This window comes from Drosophila suzukii, chromosome 3 (genome assembly GCF_043229965.1).
Source record: "Drosophila suzukii chromosome 3, CBGP_Dsuzu_IsoJpt1.0, whole genome shotgun sequence".
Classification (NCBI taxonomy): Eukaryota; Metazoa; Arthropoda; class Insecta; order Diptera; family Drosophilidae; genus Drosophila; species Drosophila suzukii.
In genome coordinates, this window is record NC_092082.1 from 21,493,262 (window position 1) to 21,514,309 (window position 21,048).

General features: G+C 39.0%; 4 protein-coding genes across 4 annotated transcripts; 1 reads left to right on the plus strand and 3 right to left on the minus strand.

Annotated features, from left to right (window-relative positions):
* Positions 1-412: 412 nt before the first annotated feature.
* Positions 413-2,793, minus strand: LOC108014008 (uncharacterized). The gene is made up of 4 exons (XM_017080018.4): positions 2,626-2,793; positions 1,947-2,505; positions 1,050-1,402; positions 413-852 (listed from the first exon to the last, which is right to left on the minus strand). The coding sequence occupies exons 1-4, from the start codon at positions 2,690-2,692 to the stop codon at positions 467-469; spliced, it is 1,365 nt and encodes a 454-aa protein (XP_016935507.4). The 5' UTR covers positions 2,693-2,793; the 3' UTR covers positions 413-466.
* A 3,290-nt stretch (positions 2,794-6,083) lies between these two features.
* LOC108014017 (early lactation protein-like) lies at positions 6,084-6,656 on the minus strand. Its single transcript, XM_017080024.4, has 2 exons — positions 6,390-6,656; positions 6,084-6,333 (listed from the first exon to the last, which is right to left on the minus strand). The coding sequence occupies exons 1-2, from the start codon at positions 6,562-6,564 to the stop codon at positions 6,140-6,142; spliced, it is 369 nt and encodes a 122-aa protein (XP_016935513.2). The 5' UTR covers positions 6,565-6,656; the 3' UTR covers positions 6,084-6,139.
* Positions 6,657-9,664: 3,008 nt separating this feature from the next.
* LOC118877383 (papilin) lies at positions 9,665-10,223 on the plus strand. Its single transcript, XM_036815952.3, has 2 exons — positions 9,665-9,776; positions 9,834-10,223. Exons 1-2 carry the CDS (start codon positions 9,683-9,685, stop codon positions 10,025-10,027), a joined length of 288 nt encoding a protein of 95 aa, XP_036671847.3. The 5' UTR covers positions 9,665-9,682; the 3' UTR covers positions 10,028-10,223.
* Positions 10,084-20,708, minus strand: Notum (palmitoleoyl-protein carboxylesterase notum). Its single transcript, XM_036815951.3, has 4 exons — positions 20,297-20,708; positions 13,605-14,007; positions 12,516-13,028; positions 10,084-12,330 (listed from the first exon to the last, which is right to left on the minus strand). Exons 1-4 carry the CDS (start codon positions 20,369-20,371, stop codon positions 11,291-11,293), a joined length of 2,031 nt encoding a protein of 676 aa, XP_036671846.3. The 5' UTR covers positions 20,372-20,708; the 3' UTR covers positions 10,084-11,290.
* Between the last annotated feature and the right edge of the window lie 340 nt (positions 20,709-21,048).

Below are 21,048 nucleotides of genomic sequence, written 5' to 3' on the forward strand. Positions count from 1 at the left end.
AATTCAATTTTATAGAAATTCTCAGCTACTTTCGTTTATTTAAATTCAACGGTTATCAGCTGGTTTGTGTACTTTATAAAAAAGGTTTGGTAAAATGATCAATTTGGTTTGGGTACTTGGTGCAGCTTTTATTGGTAGGTTCTGAAACCTGCTATTTTGACTTGGTTGCTTGTAGTTTGGTTCATATGCTGACTAAAGCTTAAAGCTTATGATACCGCAATTGAGCCCAAATGGCTTGTGTATAAGATAAAAGGACTGTCCACTTATTTAAAGACTCCTTTTAACATACACTGAACAAAATTATAACAAACATAAAACAGTTATTAATTTGATTTAATTACATTTTGGTTTTTCTGAAACTAAGAAAAAAATGTTCAAAAAGTAAGTAACGACTCAGTCACTAAACAAAGTGTTTTGCTTTTTAAAATATCTATTATTAAAACATACAATTCGAGCCCTACATTTTTCAAGCTAAATTCAAAATTTCCAAATTGATATAGTCCTGGTTGGCCATGATGAAGGCCTTGTGTGCATTCACTTGTATGGCCAGATCCACAAGATTCGTATTGCTAAAATAGTCCATGGCCACAACATTGGCATTATTGCCCCAAGGACCTTTTAGCCACTGATTAACCTTGGGATTGAGCACCGCCGCTCGCTGCTTGGCGGTCAGCAGTTGGTGGGCGTTCAACGTCTGTTCCATGCTGCTCACCGCGGTGAATATCCACCCATCGTCCCTCACCGGCGAGTTCGTCTTCTTGCTGAACAGCAGGCGCATATAGTCCAGGGTCTGCGAAATGTTCATAAAACTGCTGCTAAATCGTTGCCACGGCGGACAGATTAGATTCGATTCTGGAAAAGATTTTTATAGAAAGTAAATGTGGATTTAATATTGTCGATTGTTTTTAAAGAAAATAATATTAGCCTGGTATATCTCTGTAATGATATACCATTATCCAAGGTATAATACAATTTTGTAGACTATGGGAAATACAAATTTATACATTTCCATTTCAGTTAACTTAAACGTTTAACAAATAACAACTTACCGTTCTCCGGATAGGGTAGTTCCTGCGAGGGGAACAATATCACTAGATGATGTTTGTTCTGCAGCAGTATTTTCCGGAAATTTCGATCAGCACAATGCTCGTTCTTGCTTACATTGCGCCTATAGGCCTCATCCCCCAGTTCCTGTCGAAGAAGGCGGAACAGCGAACTATAGACTTCCGGGTGCTTGTAAAATCCAATGGGAAAGCTACTGAAATCCAGCACTACCATCTCGCCAGATCGCTTCACAAACTGACGAACATCACGAAGAATTCCAAGCAAAGGTGTTATGAGCATGTTCTCGTTGGCTATCCAGAAATTATCCGCATCATTCTCGGTGTTCATGTTCTTGTAACTACCGGGTGAAACAATCATAATTAGGAATCGTTGTTACCAATAAATAATATTGATGAATTGATAATAAACAAGGAAGAACGCTCTTAAAATATTCTTAGAACCGTTGCGAAGTTTCGGTATTGAGTTAAACAATTGTTTCGGTAAACTTTCCTTGCTTAAAAACCTTTACAACTCGATTATTATTATAAAACTTTTATCTAACAACCGAAACTTAATTTTTCTTTTAAAAACACATGTTTTAAAAATGTTGTTTCAAATGAATGTTATTTTAAATTTTATTTTTATGTTTACATAATATAGGAGGTTATTTTCGTAAGCGTGACACCAATGTGTTCTTATGTTATGAAAATATATTCTTAGGATCAATGATAATTAGTTTCGTCATTGGGTTAAAATAACGTATAGGAAAAATTTAATTTTTTAAAAGTCTATTATTATCTCCAAACTTTGAACTTTGATCACTTTAAGAACTAGTTTTTGAGTGCTTTTTTAAATGGGCAAACCCTCTGTAGGGGGTTCTTATTTACCCTTACTAAACTCACCCTATACTAAAATCCAAATAGCGAATCCCAAAGATGAGCTGGGACCAAACATCGAATTGCTGGGCCACCAGATAATCCCTGACCAGGATCGAATTGGTCTTACTGGAGCTACCAACCACGGCACCCGAGGCATGTGTGCCGGGCAGAAAGATGTTCTTCAGCGGCATCTGGCTGACGTCCTTGATATGGGCCATCCAGTTGGGCTGGATCTTGAGGCAGTCCACGGTGAGCAGCTCAGTGCCATTGTAGCTGGCCACATAATGCGGCAGGCACTTGCCCGTGGGGTACTGGGTAACCGGCTGATCGCCGTCATCCTGTCGATTCCAGCCACCGGGGAAATGAAGTTTACCCAGTTTTATGGGCGTTATCATCTTACCTGTGCTATTGGCTAGCCCATCGATGCGCAGATCGGGCTGGAAATTGGAGATGGTCGGATCCTGACCATAGATGCCCACCCACTGGGGCGGTCCATAGCAGTTGGGACCCCAGTTGATCTCAAGAAAGGTGTCCTGCAGTGTCTTGCCAGTAAGCGAAACGGTTAGGTATACAGGACAGCCAGCTGGAAACAATTTGGTTTCGATTAATTATTAAACAGAAATATACTTCTCAATAACCTCGAAAGCGTATCTACGCCATTAACATGTTATACGATTTACAAGTTATCGAAGTTTATACCCACCTTCCAGGGAGCCAATCAAAAGAAGTGACTGCAGCAGAGGCATTACTAATATATTAATTTTAATCATCTTTAAACTTGACACTCAATTAGAAATTACGTGCACTCTGAATAGATTTGGCGTGTTGTTTGCTCGGCAGCCAGTGCCGAATTGAGGCGAGAGATACGTTTCTTTGCATTTGTATCTCAAAGCCCGACAATTGAAGCAGCCATTTGTGCCCCCGCATCGCCATTTGAGTACAGTAATTGAGCGCTTTCGCATTCCCAGCTTGGAGATCGTTTGACCTGAGAGAGACCAGTACGAATGGAAATTATATTTCGGAAGAAATACTACGAAACAACCACTCCGATGTTAGAATTTAGTTAACTAAGTATCAAAATGAATCAGAGGCTCGTCTATAAGATAAGCAATTTCAAAATAAATGTGCCTCCAGATGGCGCCAGGTGCAATTCTATGAGCGCGAGCGCCACCTATCTCTACTGTTAGTGCACACTGACCATTTAAGGCATCCTAACATTAGTTAGAAATAGCTTTTAATATAATAAACAGATTAAAAAAATTTAAGCTATGAAATTTTAAGTAATTAATTTATTTGTGCGATTTGTAGGCGCAAGTGCATTTCAATTTTCATTTTAATAAAAGGCGACAGGGTAAGAGCCAGAATGACCAAAAGAAGTCCAAGTGTTCAAAAGTCAAAAAGAATGATCCTTCCGTCCTAAAAAAAATAAATGAGAAAAAAGGTTCAATGGTTTGACGAAAGAAACCTAGAAATGATCTTCATGATTCACTCCAAAGCCCTACAGATTTTTTAAAATGGTGCACCATGTGCATTTTTTCTAGGTATATGTAACGATCCTCCTTTGGCTGAGGTAGTTCAGCGGGATCCAGCAGTTCGATCCAACATTTATTTATGTCAGATGTGGTTGCTGTAAGAGAATCCAACCCGGCCCCAGAGTATGCATCATCTTAGCTTAAGTTCGAGATGGCTTAGAGACCACTATTGCTAGGTAAGGAGACGGCTTAGACGCCGAGGATGGGTTCGGGAATCCGAACGGCGATCTTTTATTCCCATTTGAATTCTGTTCTTCAGCCTTTTATTAACTTATGACTATATAGGGAACTTCATGACTATTTCATATTTGTGCGCTTACTTAGCGTCACAATTTATTTCCATGCGCCACAATTTGTAGACAATGTAACACATATATGCCAAAACAGACATTTTTACCGATTCCTTATTTTAATTCAGTCAATACCTTTTAATAGGTTACACGTGCCTTACTCAATGCAGTGTGGGGGTTTTACCAATATCCAGGTTTATATGTGTTGCAAGTGAAACAGCCGAATTAAATTTAGGTATTGATGGTTTCAATATAAATATATGAATAAAAAATTATGTAATGTAAATTATTCTTAACATATACAACTTTTTATTATAAAATTCTGTACGCAAAAAATGTGGTTTATATTTTGGATTTGAAATATTGAGAAAACAACCAGTTTTATTTGTATTGTTTTCAATTTATAAGCGAAAACGCGGTGTAAATCGTATTGTGCAGTTATAGAACATTAGGATCATTAGATCATTAGGATTTTATTTCATTGTGTCAGATTTCAGCGTTTGGTTGGGATCACAAAATTAGCCTCGAGGAACGCATGCCACTTGACAGGTCTGCAATGTGCAGTAGCGATTCCTGTTGCCGTAGCAGCCCCTATAACTCATTCCTACGCATTGCCTAGTAGTCGGATTGTAGTACCACATGTTATTGTTTGGCTGTGGAGTACAAGGCGCTCCTCTGGGGGCTTGCACCGGTGATCCTTCATCCCTTCCGCCGTTGCAGTTCTGGGGGTCTGTTTAATATTAAATTTTAAGTTTGAATTTTAATATTTAACAATGATAATGTTGAGGTTCTCGGGATACAACTTACTAGGACGTCCAGGACAAGTTTGGGCAGCGACAAGGCTTATATAGAGGACCAAGCTGACCAAGATCGAAATGAATTTCATGTTGGATAGTTTATTTTCGACTGATCGATTTGAACTGATTTCTCGAGTACTGGTATAGGGCTTATATTGAACAAATTCGGATACTTACCACGAAAATTTCAATAACGATGAAACAATTAAAGTTATTTCGAAAGAAACGATCGATATTTATTACTCCATTTTTACTTACAATTGTTTCTATTGTTTCTGAGCTCTATTTACTGTTCAGTCAACCCTATTAAATCCAATATATTTTCTTATTGTGCTATTTCAAAATATATATTGGTTCTAAAGGAATCGAAATGTGTGTTTTAAATATTAAAACCTTACAAATTGAACTAAAGGTTATAAAAATCGATAAAACAGAGAGTTTTACAATAGATTAGGTTTTTGCTCGTTTTTTTTTGTAATTTTTCTTTTTGGGTTACAACTGTCGTGTAACATTTTGATTGTTTGTTTTGCGGCCTAGAGTTCGGTTTATAGAGGATACATCTTCTGTTTTTTCCTATGTAAATAAAATTTTTCGGAGTTTTTTTTGAAATTGTATTTACAAAGATAAATCATTTCAATTTATAATAAAGACCAAATTTTTGAATATCCTTTTTGATTGATTTCAGTTTGATTAGATTAAGACCTTAAGGATTTATAATGCATAAAATAATTTAATACACAATGTTCTTAAGCCTAAGACTTTTAAATATCCGTTATCGACATTCCGAATCTTTAAAACTGGACGGAGTAGTACAGCTACTGTCCGCTAGGTGCCGTGTCGCTGGCGTCGGTGGTGTGTGCGACGAGCCAAAAGAAAATCCCTGTAATTTTATTTTATTTGAAATTTGAAATAGAGTAATGGGTATCTGAGGCTCAGACTATAGACCTTCTTCTTGCTGTCTCTAAGTTAAACTACTTTTTGAAATAAGTTCAGCATGTCAGTCCAAAATTAGTGATACTAGTTAGGACCATTTTATTTTCGTTACTCGCAGAAGAAAAGGTTTATTTTTTAGAGGTTGTATATTCTTGATTAGGGTCTTTAGCTAAGGTTAGCCATATAAACGTTGAAATTTCGCAAACTGAATGATCTAGAGAGTTGGGATTTGCATGCACAATTTAGTAGGTCCTACGCAAATATACTATAATGATCAAAAAAGCCATAAACCACACTTCTGAAAATTGGTCTGAAGTGTAAACTGGAATTTATTTTAATTGTCAGATCCTACCTACATTTTAAATCTTAAACCTTTACCTTTGTTTCGAAATGTATTGATGAAATAAGTGGTTTTATTATGTTTCTTAAAAATCAACAACAGATGTTAACCAATAATCTAGAAGGCGTCTTTATTTTAAACTTGGTTAAAAGAGTAAAAGCAATAGTAATAAACTAAAGCATTCTTTCTTCTTAAAGATAAATTAAAAAGTCGTTGGTGGGTTATTTTTATAATTTTCGATTACTTTTTTTTATTTTTTTTAATCTATTATATCATGTTTCCAAAATCCAAAGCCAGGACCACAAAATAATTTTTTTCAAGAACTTTAGCGCCTGCATTTTTCAAGACAGTCCTGGTTGCTGCAGTAGCGGTTGTTGTTGCCGCCACAGCCGCGGTACCTCATCTTCTCGCAGTTCCTGTTGCGGCTGTTATAGAACCACATCTCGTTCTGGGAAGAAGCGCCGCACAGACGTCCATTGCTGTTTCCCTCATCCCGACCGCCAGTGCACACCTGGAAAACTGAAATTTTGATGTCAGTCATTTTGATCTCACCCATTTGATCCTTTTGTACTTACCAGGACGTCCTTGGCAAAAGCGCTGGGCATCGATATAAGCGATGTACAGAGCGAGGCAAGCAAGGATCATGAGGAACTTCATTTTGAATATCGTACTAAGCTGTTTGATTTCAACTGTTTGATCGTTCGATTTGCAGAGCTTATATAGGAAGGTGTACTGAAATACCACCGACATTAATGCTTTAAATTTGTATTAAAACAATGCTTCTTTTAAAGCTTGTCCCAGATTTTTAACAATAGCTGTAAAACAAAATTGTTTGCTTTTTACAATAAAAACGTGGGCTTAATTTATATTTGGAAATCTTTTGTTCTTGATTTCTTATTTTTTTAATTGCCCAACATATAGTATCATATTCGTTGGTTATAAGACATGAACAAAATTCATAGTTGTTCTACTTTTGGGAACACGTGTGAACTGAACGTAAAGGTCTTACATACGGCCTTGTTATTACAATAGCTAAAAACATATTTTTTTGACAATAGCCCAAGGAGGTCAATAGTTCCTGGTATATCTGACCCCTAGATGACAAAAATTAAGAAAAAAGTTTTTTAAGACATTTTAATCTCGAATCGTGATCAACCAATTCAGCTGATATATGTTTTTATTAGAAACTATAATATTTTGGACAAAAATTCGAGACGTGATCCATTTTAAAGTTGCCGTCCAAACAGAACGAACAACCCAAAATTTTCAATTCAAGTTCGGTTGCGGAACTTATGACTTGAGTTTAAGAAGAGGCCTAATGTAATTCCGGCAGTATTGTATTTAAAATTATAAATTTTATACAAAATGAATGTAATATGTAGTATTAAATAAATGGCATTTGAGCTGGCCAATTTAAAACAAGGAAGAACGCTATAGTCGAGTACGTCGACTATTAGATACCCGTTACTCAGCTAAAGGGACCAAAGGGAAATGGAGATAAGCAAGCAGCAATTTTTTTTGGCTTCAATCGATAGGTATTGACGAGACCAATACGTTTTAGTAAAAATTTTTATCTAGCTTGAAAATAGTGGGCGTCACAGGTTTGGGCGGTTTGTGGGCGTTAAATAGGGCGTGGCAAACTTTTTTCTGGGTCAATCGATAGGTTTTGATGAGAACAATGCATTTCAGTTAAAAGTTTTATTCTAGCATTAAAACTGTAGGAGCCACAGTAAGCCACGCGTAAGAAGCTCAGGAATCTGCACGCCAAATCTCAATAGCCTAGCTCTTATAGTTTCCGAGATCTCAGAGTTCATCCGGACGGACAGACAGACGGACATGGCTAGTGATCCTGATCAAGAATATATATACTTTATGGGGTCGGAAACGCTTCCTTCTGCCTGTTACATACTTTCCGACGAATCTAGTATACCCTTTTACTCTACGAGTAACGGGTATAATTAACTAGCTCTATTTGAATATTTTATTTAATTTCATTGTTTCAATACTCTAGCGCCTGCTCACTTCTTACATTAAATCTTATTGTATTAATTGTTGTTAAGATTACATTACATTTTTAAGTTTAGTTAAACGCATAAATCGTTAAAGGAGTACCACATTTCAGAATTAGAAATACAAGTACTACCCAATCCAATGTCAAATCCTTAAATCATATTACAGCTGCATACGATAAAAAGACTAAAAAAAGGGAGAGTTAAAGGGAAATTTACGCTAATCCATCTGTTCTGTGATCTTTTCTCGATTGAATTTGACACCTCATATATTTGCCAATGATAATGAAGCTCAATGAAAAAGCACACATGAATAATAAGTACATTGACCCAAAACTTTTTCAATTATACACATAATATTTAATTATTAAAACATTAGTTACTGCAAGGCAGAATTGAAACACAAACAATACATTTTAGCCCTATATCAGGCGATCTAAAGATATTTTTAGAAACTCGCAAAATATAATCGACAAGGAAAAATGTACATATTTCAATAAAGCTTATTGAATAAACCTTTTATTCAGTTTAATGCACGTGTATTTTTCACAATTTGATTCAAAAGCAGACAAAAATAAAAAACTAGACAGATCTTTAGGCGAGTGTCTCGACTATGATATACCCATTGCTGTTCTCATTTTATCAACTTAGGATATTGACAAATAAAATAAAATAAAATTTACACTGAAACAAAAAATGAAAATATGTGGGTGCCACAAACTCTTCTATCGCAAACTGCTTCTACCTGTTACTTACTTTTTCCCGAATAGAATATACCCATTTCTCTATGAGTAACGGGTATAATAATATTAAAAAAACGAGATTGTAACTTAAACCAGACTTTATAAAGGCCACGACTCCATGGTTGAGACTTTATTCTGATATCGTAATATAAGGAACGAAGTTTCCTGCCAAGATGCGGAACGTCACATTAATTTTCATTGCAGTTGTTGTGGTTCTCTACTTTTCAGAGAATGTATTTTGTGCGACAAGATGCAAGGGTAAACCTAGTAAGTAGATTTTTACCAAAATTACTGAGTGTAGTTTCATGAGCATTTTTTATAGGGACTCCAACGTGTATTGGTCTACCTGATGTTGGTAATAACCGCAGAAGAAAGTGCAAAGATACGGCTAATAAGGATATGTGGAATTATAATGCAGTGACTAGAAACTGCACTAAACTGAACTACCTAGGATGTGGTGGTAACGATAATCGCTGGTGCACAAAAGTATTATGCGAGACCTGCCGACCAAGAGTATAATTGTAAAATAAATTTAATAAATAGACAACATTAAGAACAATGCACAGTGTGCACAAACAATTTTATTTTTTATGTTATCCTCCACAATTTTTCGAGTGAAATAGTTTTTAATGCAAAGAAATGGATCTAGGAGCACAATCCAATTCAATAGGAACTCCTTCATTTTTATTACCCCTGCATTTCGAAATTACTATAAAATGTTTTCGAGTTATTTGTAATAGGAATCAGAAAGCATAAGTGCATTGACACACAAGTTCTTAAGTATACACATAATACAAACAAATAAGCGGTCACATAACTATTATAATATTAGTTACTGCCAGGCTGAATAAAAATTCAATCAATATTTTTTATTTATTTATTTAATCTTGCAAAAAATTCTGGACGGAACAATACAAATACATTTATTACAATAAACCTTTTATTCATTTTATTGCACGTGTATTTTCACAATTCGATTCAGCAGCAGACTTTAAAAGTTTATGCACAATAAAAATAAAAAATAGGTCACTGAAAATGGGCTTTATAAAGACCCTGACACCAGAGTTTAGACCTTATTCTGATATCTACATATAGAGAACGAAGTTTTCTGCTACGATGCGGACTACCACATTGATTTTAATTGCTGTGGTTATGGTATTTTACCTCACAGTAGATGTAACTGGAGCGGCAAGATGCAAGGGAAAACCTGGTAAGTGGACTTGTACATCAAGATTACTGAGTAAGTTTTCATTCGTAACATTCATAGGAACTTCAAAGTGTATTGGAAACCCAGATGGGGGTAATAATCGCAAAAGAAAGTGCAAAAAATCAGCCAATAAAGATATGTGGCATTATAATGCAGTGACTAAAAACTGCACTAAAATTAACTACCTCGGATGTGGCGGTAATGACAATCGTTGGTGCACAAAAGTTTTATGCGAGGGCTGCCGACCAAGATAATAAATATTTAGATTATAAAATAAATAGTCACCATTTAGAATAAAACACAGGGTGCATAAGTTATTTTTCTGGTTTATTTGATTGGTTTCCTCTTCAAATATTGGTCGATTTCATCTTTTGAAAATGATAACCAGTTCATTTGAACAACGCTAACAAAAGCTAATAAGCTTGGAAATTGCATTACGTTTATGATTATCACTAAGTTTAAGTACAACAATTCTTAGGGCTAAACTTCAACCAGTTCTGTACAGGCTTAACATAAGTAACTAGTTTTAAATAGTTTATTTTTGTGCGATTTTTCTCGTTTATCTAGAAATTCTTTACAAACATTGCTACAATTAATTATTCGATTTGTTCACTTCGCTTCTGGTTAGCTATTTTCGCATTTGTTTTAGTGCTGTTGTATTCTTTTTTTGTTTTAACGGAATGCGGGCGGTATTAAGTTAAGTATTAAGTATTTGATTTTCGTTGCACAGGTACGCAATGATATGTAAAGGCAGCTGTTTATCAATTTCATTCTTACTGATCTGAGGTAGGCATAAAACAATGTATAAAAAATATAAAAAAAAAACATTTGCGTGGGGCAATTGAAACAGTCTAGATTCCACACAAAAGTACCATCCTAAGCGGGCCATAAATTATCAAATAAATTACATAAACATTTACGTTTACTAAGCATAACTATCTATGTAAACTAGGCTAGTTTATCAATATAATATAAGTAAAAAAACATAAAAACAGTCTTGTGGTTGCATTTGTGTTTAGTTTCTCGTTAAGCAGATTTCATTTCTTTGATTGTGATTGCAGAATGCGAATGATAAAATAAAAAAAATGTGAATGTGAATACGAAATACGAATACGAGTTGCAGTTCGAGTAGGACTATAAATAAATTCTGCTTAATTACTGGGTACTATGCGCATGTCTTTTTCTTGGTGTGATCTAGGAATTGGAGTTCTCTCCGCTAATGTGAGTGTGTGTTTTTTGGGGGTGGAGGTGGTGTATTATGCGATATTTACAGAGCGGCCCCACCTACAAACTATATATACAGGCCACTTATTTACAGTAGGGTGGGTCGAGTTCTCTAGACCTAGAAAAGGCTACAAAATCGTAGGGGATTACCATGTACTTTTAAAGACGTTAAGAAAGAGTTTTTAAGTATTAGTGAACACTAAAGTTTTAGGGATTCTAAGAAGTTATGCTTTTCCCCTTCGATTTTTGTGCTTTTTTGGATCCCCCCAAAATGTACAGGGTATTTGGTGAGCCTAGTTGGCCTGCTGCGTCAGCAGGTTGACCAACTCGGTGCGCTCCATGTTGTTGAGGGTGTGCATATCGACTCCCAAAGCGGCGGCCACCGCCTCGATGTCCAGGCCGAAGGCGGTGAGCAGCTCCAGGAAGCGCATCTCCTCGCCGGTCATGGGATTGGTGAGCGTGGGACAGGAGTGGTTGCACTGCGGCCAACTGCATCGCTCCAGGAGGCGCAGGCCGCACTTCTCCGGCACTCGGGGCACTCGCGGCCGCTTCTTGGTCTTGGTGCCCGCGGAGGCGTTGTTCGAGGAGCGTGTCTTGAGGGGATCCACCTTATCCTCTGGTACTACGCCAGCTGCTCCTGGTTGCTCCTGCTGATCCTGCTGCTCCCGTTGAGCCTTGCGGCGCCTCTTTCGCTGCTCCTGTCTTTGTTCCGGTGTCAACTGCTGGCGATGCCGCTGCTTCCGCTGATCATTGCCATTATTCGACTTGGGGCTATTGTTCTTCCGATTCCGATTCTCCTGCCCTCCATTGGCCTTCTTCCTCTGTTGCTGCTGCTGCTGTCGCTGGCGGCGTTGCTTCCTCCTTTGCCGCTGCTCCTGGCGCAACCGCTTCCGCTCCTCCCGCTCCTCCTTGGTCAGGTGATTGTGCCGCCGCTGCTGCGCTCCAGTTTGGGCCACATTGTTCTGCTTCTGGCGCTGACGATGTCGCTGGTGTCTTTGGTTATTGGCGTGGGGCGGCTGGGAGACTGCCGTCGATGGTTCCGTCGAGCGTTTCAGCTTGTCTTGGCGCTTGCGACGCGTAGAGTGCTCCCAACAGCGCAGGGCGGAGGGCAGGGATATATCATCGATTTTGATATTGACCCAGTCCCTTTTGGAAAGCACCGCATGTCCTATGCAACTGGGTGCAAACACGGCGCTCACATTGTCCAGGGAGGATCTCAGGGCGCCACCCATCTCATGGATGTAGTTCCATTGCTGCGGTGTTACGGGGGCCCCAACATTATCCGCTCGCATTTGGGCTTCGTCGAAGAGCCATTGGAACACGAAAAGGGGAGCTGTTTGGGGGAAAACAGGGTGTTAAGTAAAGTCCACAAATTCGAAAATTTTTTGAGGTGCCTAAAAGTATGCACTGAATAACGGATCGTCCTCTTTCTGAAGAAATTCGTTGAACCTCTGGGGCTAAAATATACTGTTGCATACTTTTAGACACCAATTGCCGTAAACCCCTAGTTTTACTTACTTTTCAATGTGGGATATAGCCTGTAGCCGAAGTAACACCGCCAGGGTTCCGTGGGATGGGCTTTGGTGCACTCCTCGGGCAGCAGACCCTGCCACAGTTTCCAGCCCTGACGCACTGCCTCACTGGAGGCCACGGCCGCCGGCGTGTAGGGTTCTCTGTCCAGGAACCAGCCAGAATCACTCACTCCCCTCACCGTGACCTGGAGCTTCTTCTCGTTGACCAGGAAATCACGGATGCGATCCAAATTGAGCATCACACCAAGACCACCGGCCGAGGAGCCGACGAGGAGCAGTTCGCCACCAGGCACTCGACCCAGGCCCACGGGAATCAGTTCGGCAATCACCTGGCGCAGGATCAGGGCTCCCATGAAGCGCCAACTGTTCTCCCGGTCGCTGGTATCCGGCTCCGTCCGCGTGCCCGACCACGAGTCACTGCTGCAGTACGGGATGAGCACGTGGTTGGCGCTGTGCCAGTAGGGATTCTCCTCGGGATGGGGCGACAGGATGCCTCCAACTAAAAATAAGGGAATAGAATTATTAGAAATCGTTGTTTTGGTCGTTATGCTAAATTAATTAGATTATTTATCTTAATCATATCTATTTAATATTGAGTATTAGTAACTTTCTTGATAATTTAGGTTGTTTTATGGCCGCTTTTCTTGTATTTATAGTATAGGGAGGTAATTTCTTATTTAGATCAGTGAAAAGTTGTTCAACGTAAGTTGTTATAAACTTTTACTTTTTCACATGTTAAACTAATAGTAGGTTTTAAAACAAGTTTCCTTAAAAATTAGAGGTTTAAGACATACAAAAAGCGATCATAAATATGACAAAAGTACTTCTTTGTGTTGTTTTTATAAACATTTGCAATATAAAATTGTTTTAAAAAAGTTTAAATAACATTTTCCAGCGATAACAAAGTTCGTTTTATTAAAAGTTCGTCAAACTATTTTAAAATTGTATTTTTTATAGCCTCATAAGTAGAATCTTTGTTGATGAAACCATAAAATATGATCGTAACTTTGGCATTTTTGGGATCGTTATAAAGGATTCCAGTGCCCGCTCTATAGTACTCTTTCGGTAGACTCACCATCTCTCGTTTCCGGCCACTGGGAGGAGGTCATGAGGTGGCGCAGGCGCATCCAGCGGGCGCGGCAGGAGCGCACGTCGAAGCAGTGCCAGCCGCCCTCGAGGAAGACGATCCACTTCTTGGAGCTGGGCTGCTTGCGCAGGTAGAAGCCGGCGTGGGTGCCGTCGTTGCAGGTGATGCTCGAGTTGGCCAGGTTGGCCCGCTTCAGGGAGCGGCTGTGATCCCCCGAGCCGCTGGCCGAGTGCATCACCATGTAGTTGCGCTGGATCATGTTCATGCTGGTCTCCCGCAGGGGATCCTTCTCCTGGACACTGGCCGCATCCAAGATGCTGCTGCTGCTGCTCACAGTTGGCAGCTGACTAAACGTGGCCAAGAGCAGGAGCGTTAACAGTGGCGTTGCTATCTGGGGGAGAGCAGAAAAACGAAAGAGTTGCTATAGTTTTCGAGTTAACCATATAATAACAGAGATGCTGGCTCTCTCTCTATAGGGGCCAAAAACAGAAACGCTCTCGTGACCAGTTGTGTGGTTGGTGTGTTTTTGGCGGAAAACTTGCTTTGATCAAAATGCGAGCAAGAAGCTTTGCGATAAGATCAAAGGAATTTTTGCCGCTTGCCGTTTCGTTGTGTTATTTCCCCCCAGCCCCCCTTTCCTTTACCTTTCCCTTTATTTTTTACATAGACAGAGAGAGAGACAGCCTCAAAGTATTTAGTCAAACATGGCAAGAAATTGTTGTTAATCATACGCCCCGTGGGCCAGTCCCACTGCCAGTCAAACAAATTTCAATTTCACATTGTCATGGCCGCTGACGCGTGGTAATCAGCAGTTCTTGGCTTTGAACTTAAGGTCGCTATGGTTTTTTTCGCTTTTTACACATCACACACATCAATCAAATGAGCTATCTGGCGATTTGTTTTGTTGTTTCGCTGATTTTCAACCGGAGTTTTTTGTTTAGCCATTTTCCAGCAATTTGTAAATAAGAAAATAACAATAACAACAAAACACATTTGCCGACAACGTCGGCAACGATTTTAGTGTCTCAGTGTGTCAGTCTGTCAATTCTGTCTACGGTCTTGCCTCCGCATAAATAACCATTCAGAAATCGTAAAGAAATCTTCAATCAATGTTTATACAGGCCTTTGAAGTCCGCCGATTTCAGCCGCCGGCAGCGACGACAATTTGCAGACAGAAAAATGCAAATGACACAAACACGAATCGAAGCGAAATGGAAACACTCAGGCAATTATATTGGCCAAAGGCCTACAAAGTATAATTTGGCCTAACGGTAGCCAGCCAGCCGTCATTAAAATATATGTATTCCTAGGTATATGCCCCGAAATTGGTGGCTCGGATATTTATAAGTCCCCCATCGGGTTCCCAAATTCATAGGAAATATGCAAAATGCAGGAAGACCTAATCTAAATTCAGATAAATTAGGTTTAACAAAATCATTGACAAATACCTAAGTTGATAACATTTTAATAATAGTGAATTGGTTTTATTTGACAGTCCGCTTTATAAATTCGGATTAAGATGTGAAGAAGCTTGATTTATAAAGGCAGTTAAGTTATTAAAATATATTTTTGTTTAATCAAGATATTAAATAAACTAAATTCGTCGTGGATAAATATATAAGTTCGGGATAATTGGATTATAAGGAAACGTTTTAAAGCATATCAATATTTCTATATTTATTTGCGAAGGAAAAGAGGCTGTTGGAGAGCTTAATTCCAGCTGTAAATATATTATATTTCAAGAAAGGAAAAATTGTAGTTCATGATAAAAATAATTATGGACAACAGATTTTAAGAAATTTTATACTAAATATGTTTTAAGTTATCTGTTTTTTAAACAAATATATTTTTCTGTAAATAGAAAGAGGCCTTTTTTATAAAAGACATCCTATTCCTAATGTATTTTGCTTATATACCCCCTTACCATTCATACACATTTCGCTCCATTCTTCTAGTTCTCACCCCATCCCCCTTTTCAGACCGCTCTCCACGTCTCTTTCAACAGGTTTGGATATTTTGTGGCCCGTCTTAGCCGCTCGTTGTCTGATGTTTGCCGCCAAAACCAAAAAAAAAATTAGATGAGTAGTTTCCATTGTTGATTAGTTCAACTGCGCCAGCGAATGAAGTGCGACCACAAAATGAACCTCCCCAAAAAGAAGTAAAATAAATACAAATAAAGACGATTTCACGTGTGCGTGCGCGGATTTACGTTTGAGCAAACACCGATACAAATGCAGATACAGATACACCCGAGAGATACGAGATACGGGTGAGCGTACGTTGCACTTGCTGTTTACCTGGTGGAGTAAAAAGAAAAACGGCAGCGCCGACGAACAAAAAACAAAACAGAGGCGGCGTGGCCAAAGGAAAAATGTTCACAAGCGCCGCTTAATTACCCTATATAGAGTCTTAAGTTGCGCTATTAATTGCGGGCAGTGCTTATTAATATTTCGCCTTATTTTCCCCCCTTTTTCCCAACTCACTCCCCTGCCAAAGTGGCGATGCCGACAAAGGAGCGCTATTCTGCTCGATCCGATCCGATCCGATTCGATTCGAATCGAATGTCTGGGGGCTGGCTGGCAGCCAACTACTTGTCGCGCCGATTATATTGTCAGTTTTTATTAATTGCTGCAAATACTCGGTCGCGTTTGCGACGCGATGGCGCTAAGCGTTCTTTATTTTTGTTATTTTTCCCCCCTTGCTTTTTTCATTTATTAAAAAATTGAGTATACGCCCCGTTGTGACTGGAATTGATTTGATGCCATTTGATTCGATTGCGGCGGCAATTGACTGCAACTGTGCGCCCCTCTAAGTGTTTTTAATCGAATTTGCATTAGGTTAGGGATGGCTTTGTTTGTAGGGGGTGTGATTGGCATTGTAATATATTTCTATTGATTCCTAATTTTTTGATTCCATTTAACTATGTTTTAAAAAATTACTTTGATTAAAGGTATTTACTTTAAAAGGTCTTCATTTTTTTTTCAATATTTATATATTTGAAATAAATTATTCTTAGTGTCATAAATTATTGCAAAAGAATGATCTTTAACTGAATAAAAAATCAGATAATACTTTATAATTGGAATCAGCAAAAAGTTGTTATCCATATATCAAGATTTCCTATACAAACTGAACTACGAATAAAAAAATCAGATAATACGGAAAGTATGGATTTTCTAATTGGAATCAGTTACAAATCATGGTCCATAAATCAAGATTTCCAGACAAAATGCATTATTAAATGATTCTGGTTCTAAAGTGGTTCATTTTAGTGAGGTTCCACTGTACACAAAATTATCTAAGCACAATCCATGACGACCTTGTCCAAATCAAAGGGAGGCCGTCGTCGCATGGATCTTAAAAGTGGAGGAAGCTCCACTTCAACGCTGCTGCTGCTGTTGTTGTTGTTATTCTTGGCGCACTTGCAGCAGCAACAACAACCGAAGCCACAACAACAACCACTACACCCAGCAGTAATAACAACAACTACAAACGGACGAGCGCTTTTTCAGTCACTCGCAGCTTATCGCAATACGCTTAAGTAAACAGCGGTCTGGGGCATAAATAAACTTCCGTTGCCGTTCTCACAGTACTTGTTGTTTTTGTTGTTGTTCTTGTTATTATTATTGTTGTTTTAGCTATAGTAAGTATTGTAGTTGTTGTTGTTGTTGCTGTTCCTGCTGCCAGTTTGTTTGATTTGCGTTCCCCCGTCCCTTTCCACCGCCCCCATGAATGTATCGCCGTCTCTTTCCCGGTTTCTCTGTTGTTTGCCGGCTTCAATGGCTTCAGTTTGCGCGCGTAACCAGAATCGTTATGAAAGAGAGCGGGCTCTCAACAAATAATTTTAAAAAGTGTGAAAAACACCGATTTATACCAAGTAATATACACAATTGTATTAACACTTTAATATTTATCATGCAATATTATGCATTATCTATTAATATCATCATCGGGTAATACAGCTTACGGATTCAATTTAGGATAAAAACATGTTTTCCAAATATTATCATCATCTTTCTAAGTTACAAACTCTAAAAACCGTTTAATAATTTAATATTTCCAAATTAATCAAATGACATTATGGTTTTTAAGTTATTTAATATAATATATAGGATGGTATTCAGATTGATCCCTATGAATTTAACAAGGTAACCCCAAATTGTATTTTTTATATTGGTTTTTTCTTGGTCAAACTTTACAATTATTATGCCATATATATATTATGCAATATCTATCAATCATCGGATAATAAAGCTTTCGGATTCAATTTAGGAAATATTCCTGTTTTCAAAGTATTATCTTCATATTTCTAAGTTACAAGTTCTGAAAACAATGATATGATGATTATTAAGATATTTATTATAATATATAGGATGGTATTCAGAATGATCCCTATGATTTTAGCAAAGGAACCCTAAAGTGTACATTTTCTAATGGTTTTTCTTGGTCAAACTTTATGATCTTAACATTTTAGAGGTTCTTTAGCCATGAACAATCTTCTGTACCCATTTTCCCTAGTTACTCGCAAACTTTCCCACTTTTACCTGGCTAATCCTGGGCAGCTGGAGAAGATTGATTTGTCCAGCGGGTCTGACCTGAATTGCGCTTTTATTTTTTCCTTCTAGACTAACCTGCCTGTGGCAAAGTTTTAGAATACTTAAAGCCATGGCCTAGGCGCGCATAATTGCAGTTCCCGAAAGAAACCTGAACGATCCGCCTTATGGTTTCGGTTTTCTGCCTGCCGGGCATAAAAATACACCTGTTTGCGGCAATTTAATACTTTTTATGGCAGGGTTGCTGTTGATGTTGCTGCTGCGTTGCTACTGCATTGCTGGCATGGCAAAAGGCGCAGGTAATTCGGAAGCAGCCTCAAATGAAGCCGCAGGCCAGCGGGAATGGGTATGGGAATGGGAATATGGGTATGGGTATGGGTATGGGTATATGGGGATGGGAATTGGAATGGGAATGAAGCAGTAGAGCGGCAACAACAAAAGCGAGGCCGCCGAAACGTGTAGCCAGTGCCAACAGCAGCGTTATTAGACCGGCCAGATCAGAGTATCTGAGTATCTCAGTATCTGTGTCTCTGCCGTACTCGTATCTGTATCTGTGAGTGTATCTGTGGATGTGCGCACGTCTGCCAAGCGGTCGCCTCTACCGCTGCGGCTGCTGCCCGCTGATCGCTTTTTACTCCGAGCGCGCTAAACCCGTGCCGTTTTCGGCTTTGTACTTTGCCGCCCATGGACTCGTGTATGTTTGCGGCATGTTGCAAAGCAGATCGAAGCTGGCCAGCAAAGGCACCGAGAGAAATCGGATGGTCTTCACTGTGACTATGAAGCTAATCAGGGTCTTGGATCATCAGTTAGGTAGAGTCTTTGTATTAAAAATCGATTCAGATTATTATCTTACTTTCATTTCATTTTAATCTTATTCTCAACCTCATTTTATGGATTATTTTATGCTCCTACTCGTTCTATGGTAAAATGAAAACATACAATATTTACTCCAAAATATTGTTCCTCAAAATTTAAATACAATTTCCAGAACCACTAACAGCACTAAGGTAGGGATGACTTTTAAGGATTTTATATAAATATAGTTTGTAGAATCGAATCATCATCTATTATTGTACTAATTGGGCTTATAGAGTTCTTCGAAAGGTGGACTAGCGATGTAAAACTTCAAATACTATTTTAAAAGAGTTATAGTACCCAAAACTGGACCTTTTTTTACAATAAGATATTATAAGAAAACCATATGATTAATCTTGAAAACTTAATTCTGAAATATTGAATTTCAGATCTTTTTGAAGGCAATAGTTCAATGCAAAGGTGGACTAGTGATATAATACTTCTGATACTATATTAAGAGATTGTTTCTTCTTAAAAACAAGATATTATAGGAAAGCCATCTAGCTGATCTTGAAAAACAGAGAAATTTATTCTCCGTGCAGTTCGGGCCAACTACAAAAACCCGAGGCATCGTCGTCGTCGCCGCACTCATTGATCTTAACTTTGAAAACAGTAGCTACTACGACTGCGGAGTGGAGTGGATGTGGATGTGGCTGGGCCGTGTGGCCGTATGGCCGTATGGCTATGGGGATATGGGGTCTCGACTTCGACTTCGACTTGGCGTTCGAGTTCGAGCGAAGTGGGGCGCACGAAGGCGGCCTGCACTTTGTTGTTGCTGCTGCTGATGAGGGTTTTTGGTTAGCTACACTTAAAGTCCCATTCCCCGCTCATTTCTGTCGGCCTTTTTGTTTTCTTCCCATTTCAATCCCCAATACCCTTCGCCGCCCCGCTTATTTTTCTTCTGCTGTTTTTGTTTTCCGCCTTTTCTGTGGCTTTTTGCGCACGCAGGCAAATTTAATCTCGTTTTTTATGCCCTTGCAAAGGATTTTCAAATTGATTTCACCCGACTATGCTAATGTCGTAAATAAAGCTGTAGAGGGTTTTCGATTTCGATTTCGGTTTTGGGCTTCTCGGCCGAGTTCTCACAACTTGGCCAGCGGCTTAAGTCGGAAGCTATTAATTTTAATTGACGTGCTACTGTATTTTTCGGTTTTCTGCTTAAGCGGCAACTTTTGAAATCCCCCTTTTTTGCTTTTTATAATATTTCGATGCGGCATCGCAGCATCTTCATAACTCATCTCATGGGCTACCGTATTTCGGCTGAGAACTCACCTGCTGGGGCTTAATCCATTTATTTGTAGCTTCTGCGGCTTTAGATGCCATTTTAGCGATTTGTTCGGCTGCCATTTTCGATTCGATTACACATAGATATGGTATTGGATTAAATATAGATTTTCTGCTGTTTGTTTTGTTGTTCAGCACTGTTTGGAGCACTTTTTGGGGCGCTGCATGGTATGCGATATGCGGTATTGATTTTTGTTTTGGCACTTATCAACTTGTTGTGATTTTGATTTTCCTGCGGGCGGGCGGGGGTTATCTCTATTTGTCGTTTAACTGTGAAATAATGTATTTGATTCGATTCGATTTGTATTTTTATTCTAGTGATAGCACTGCGATGTTTCGTTATCTGCGGCACGGCACACGCGCTCAAAACGTCCGCTCACGTCGAATGCTCGCCACGGAATGAAATTTTACCTTGCGTTTGTGGATTGGATGCCGAAGTTGCTGCCGCCGCCGCTGCCGCAGTCGCTGTCGCTGTCGCAGTCGCCGCCTACGTCGACGTAGCCGCTCTCTCACGTGTTTCTCTCTCTCTCTTTGATTTTCCTCTCTCTCCGTGGTGTTTGTCCGCCTGCGTTTTTGTTTAGAATACGCAAAATAATAACAAAACTAATAATAAACTGCAGGGCAATGCAGTTTGAGAGAACCGCGGGCAGCGCAGCAGCTGCTGCGCCGACTGAGGCAGCGACCGCGACTGCAGCTACTTGTTAATAACCGTATTAAGGTTCCCTTTGATCTGCTTAATC

Excerpts from the sequence above, each read along its gene's own strand:
- LOC108014008 (XM_017080018.4), bottom strand. The coding sequence starts at position 2,692 with ATGATTAAAATTAATATATTAGTAATGCCTCTGCTGCAGTCACTTCTT. Across the intron at positions 2,506-2,625 it reads TTTGATTGGCTCCCTGGAAG|CTGGCTGTCCTGTATACCTA; the intron begins GTGGGTATAAAC and ends AATTGTTTCCAG. Across the intron at positions 1,403-1,946 it reads TATTTGGATTTTAGTATAGG|TTACAAGAACATGAACACCG; the intron begins GTGAGTTTAGTA and ends TTCACCCGGTAG.
- LOC108014017 (XM_017080024.4), bottom strand. The coding sequence starts at position 6,564 with ATGTCGGTGGTATTTCAGTACACCTTCCTATATAAGCTCTGCAAATCG. Across the intron at positions 6,334-6,389 it reads CTTTTGCCAAGGACGTCCTG|TTTTCCAGGTGTGCACTGGC; the intron begins GTAAGTACAAAA and ends TCAAAATTTCAG.
- LOC118877383 (XM_036815952.3), top strand. The coding sequence starts at position 9,683 with ATGCGGACTACCACATTGATTTTAATTGCTGTGGTTATGGTATTTTAC. Across the intron at positions 9,777-9,833 it reads AAGATGCAAGGGAAAACCTG|GAACTTCAAAGTGTATTGGA; the intron begins GTAAGTGGACTT and ends TAACATTCATAG.
- Notum (XM_036815951.3), bottom strand. The coding sequence starts at position 20,371 with ATGGCAGCCGAACAAATCGCTAAAATGGCATCTAAAGCCGCAGAAGCT. Across the intron at positions 14,008-20,296 it reads AATGGATTAAGCCCCAGCAG|ATAGCAACGCCACTGTTAAC; the intron begins GTGAGTTCTCAG and ends GCTCTCCCCCAG. Across the intron at positions 12,331-12,515 it reads GCTATATCCCACATTGAAAA|CTCCCCTTTTCGTGTTCCAA; the intron begins GTAAGTAAAACT and ends TCCCCCAAACAG.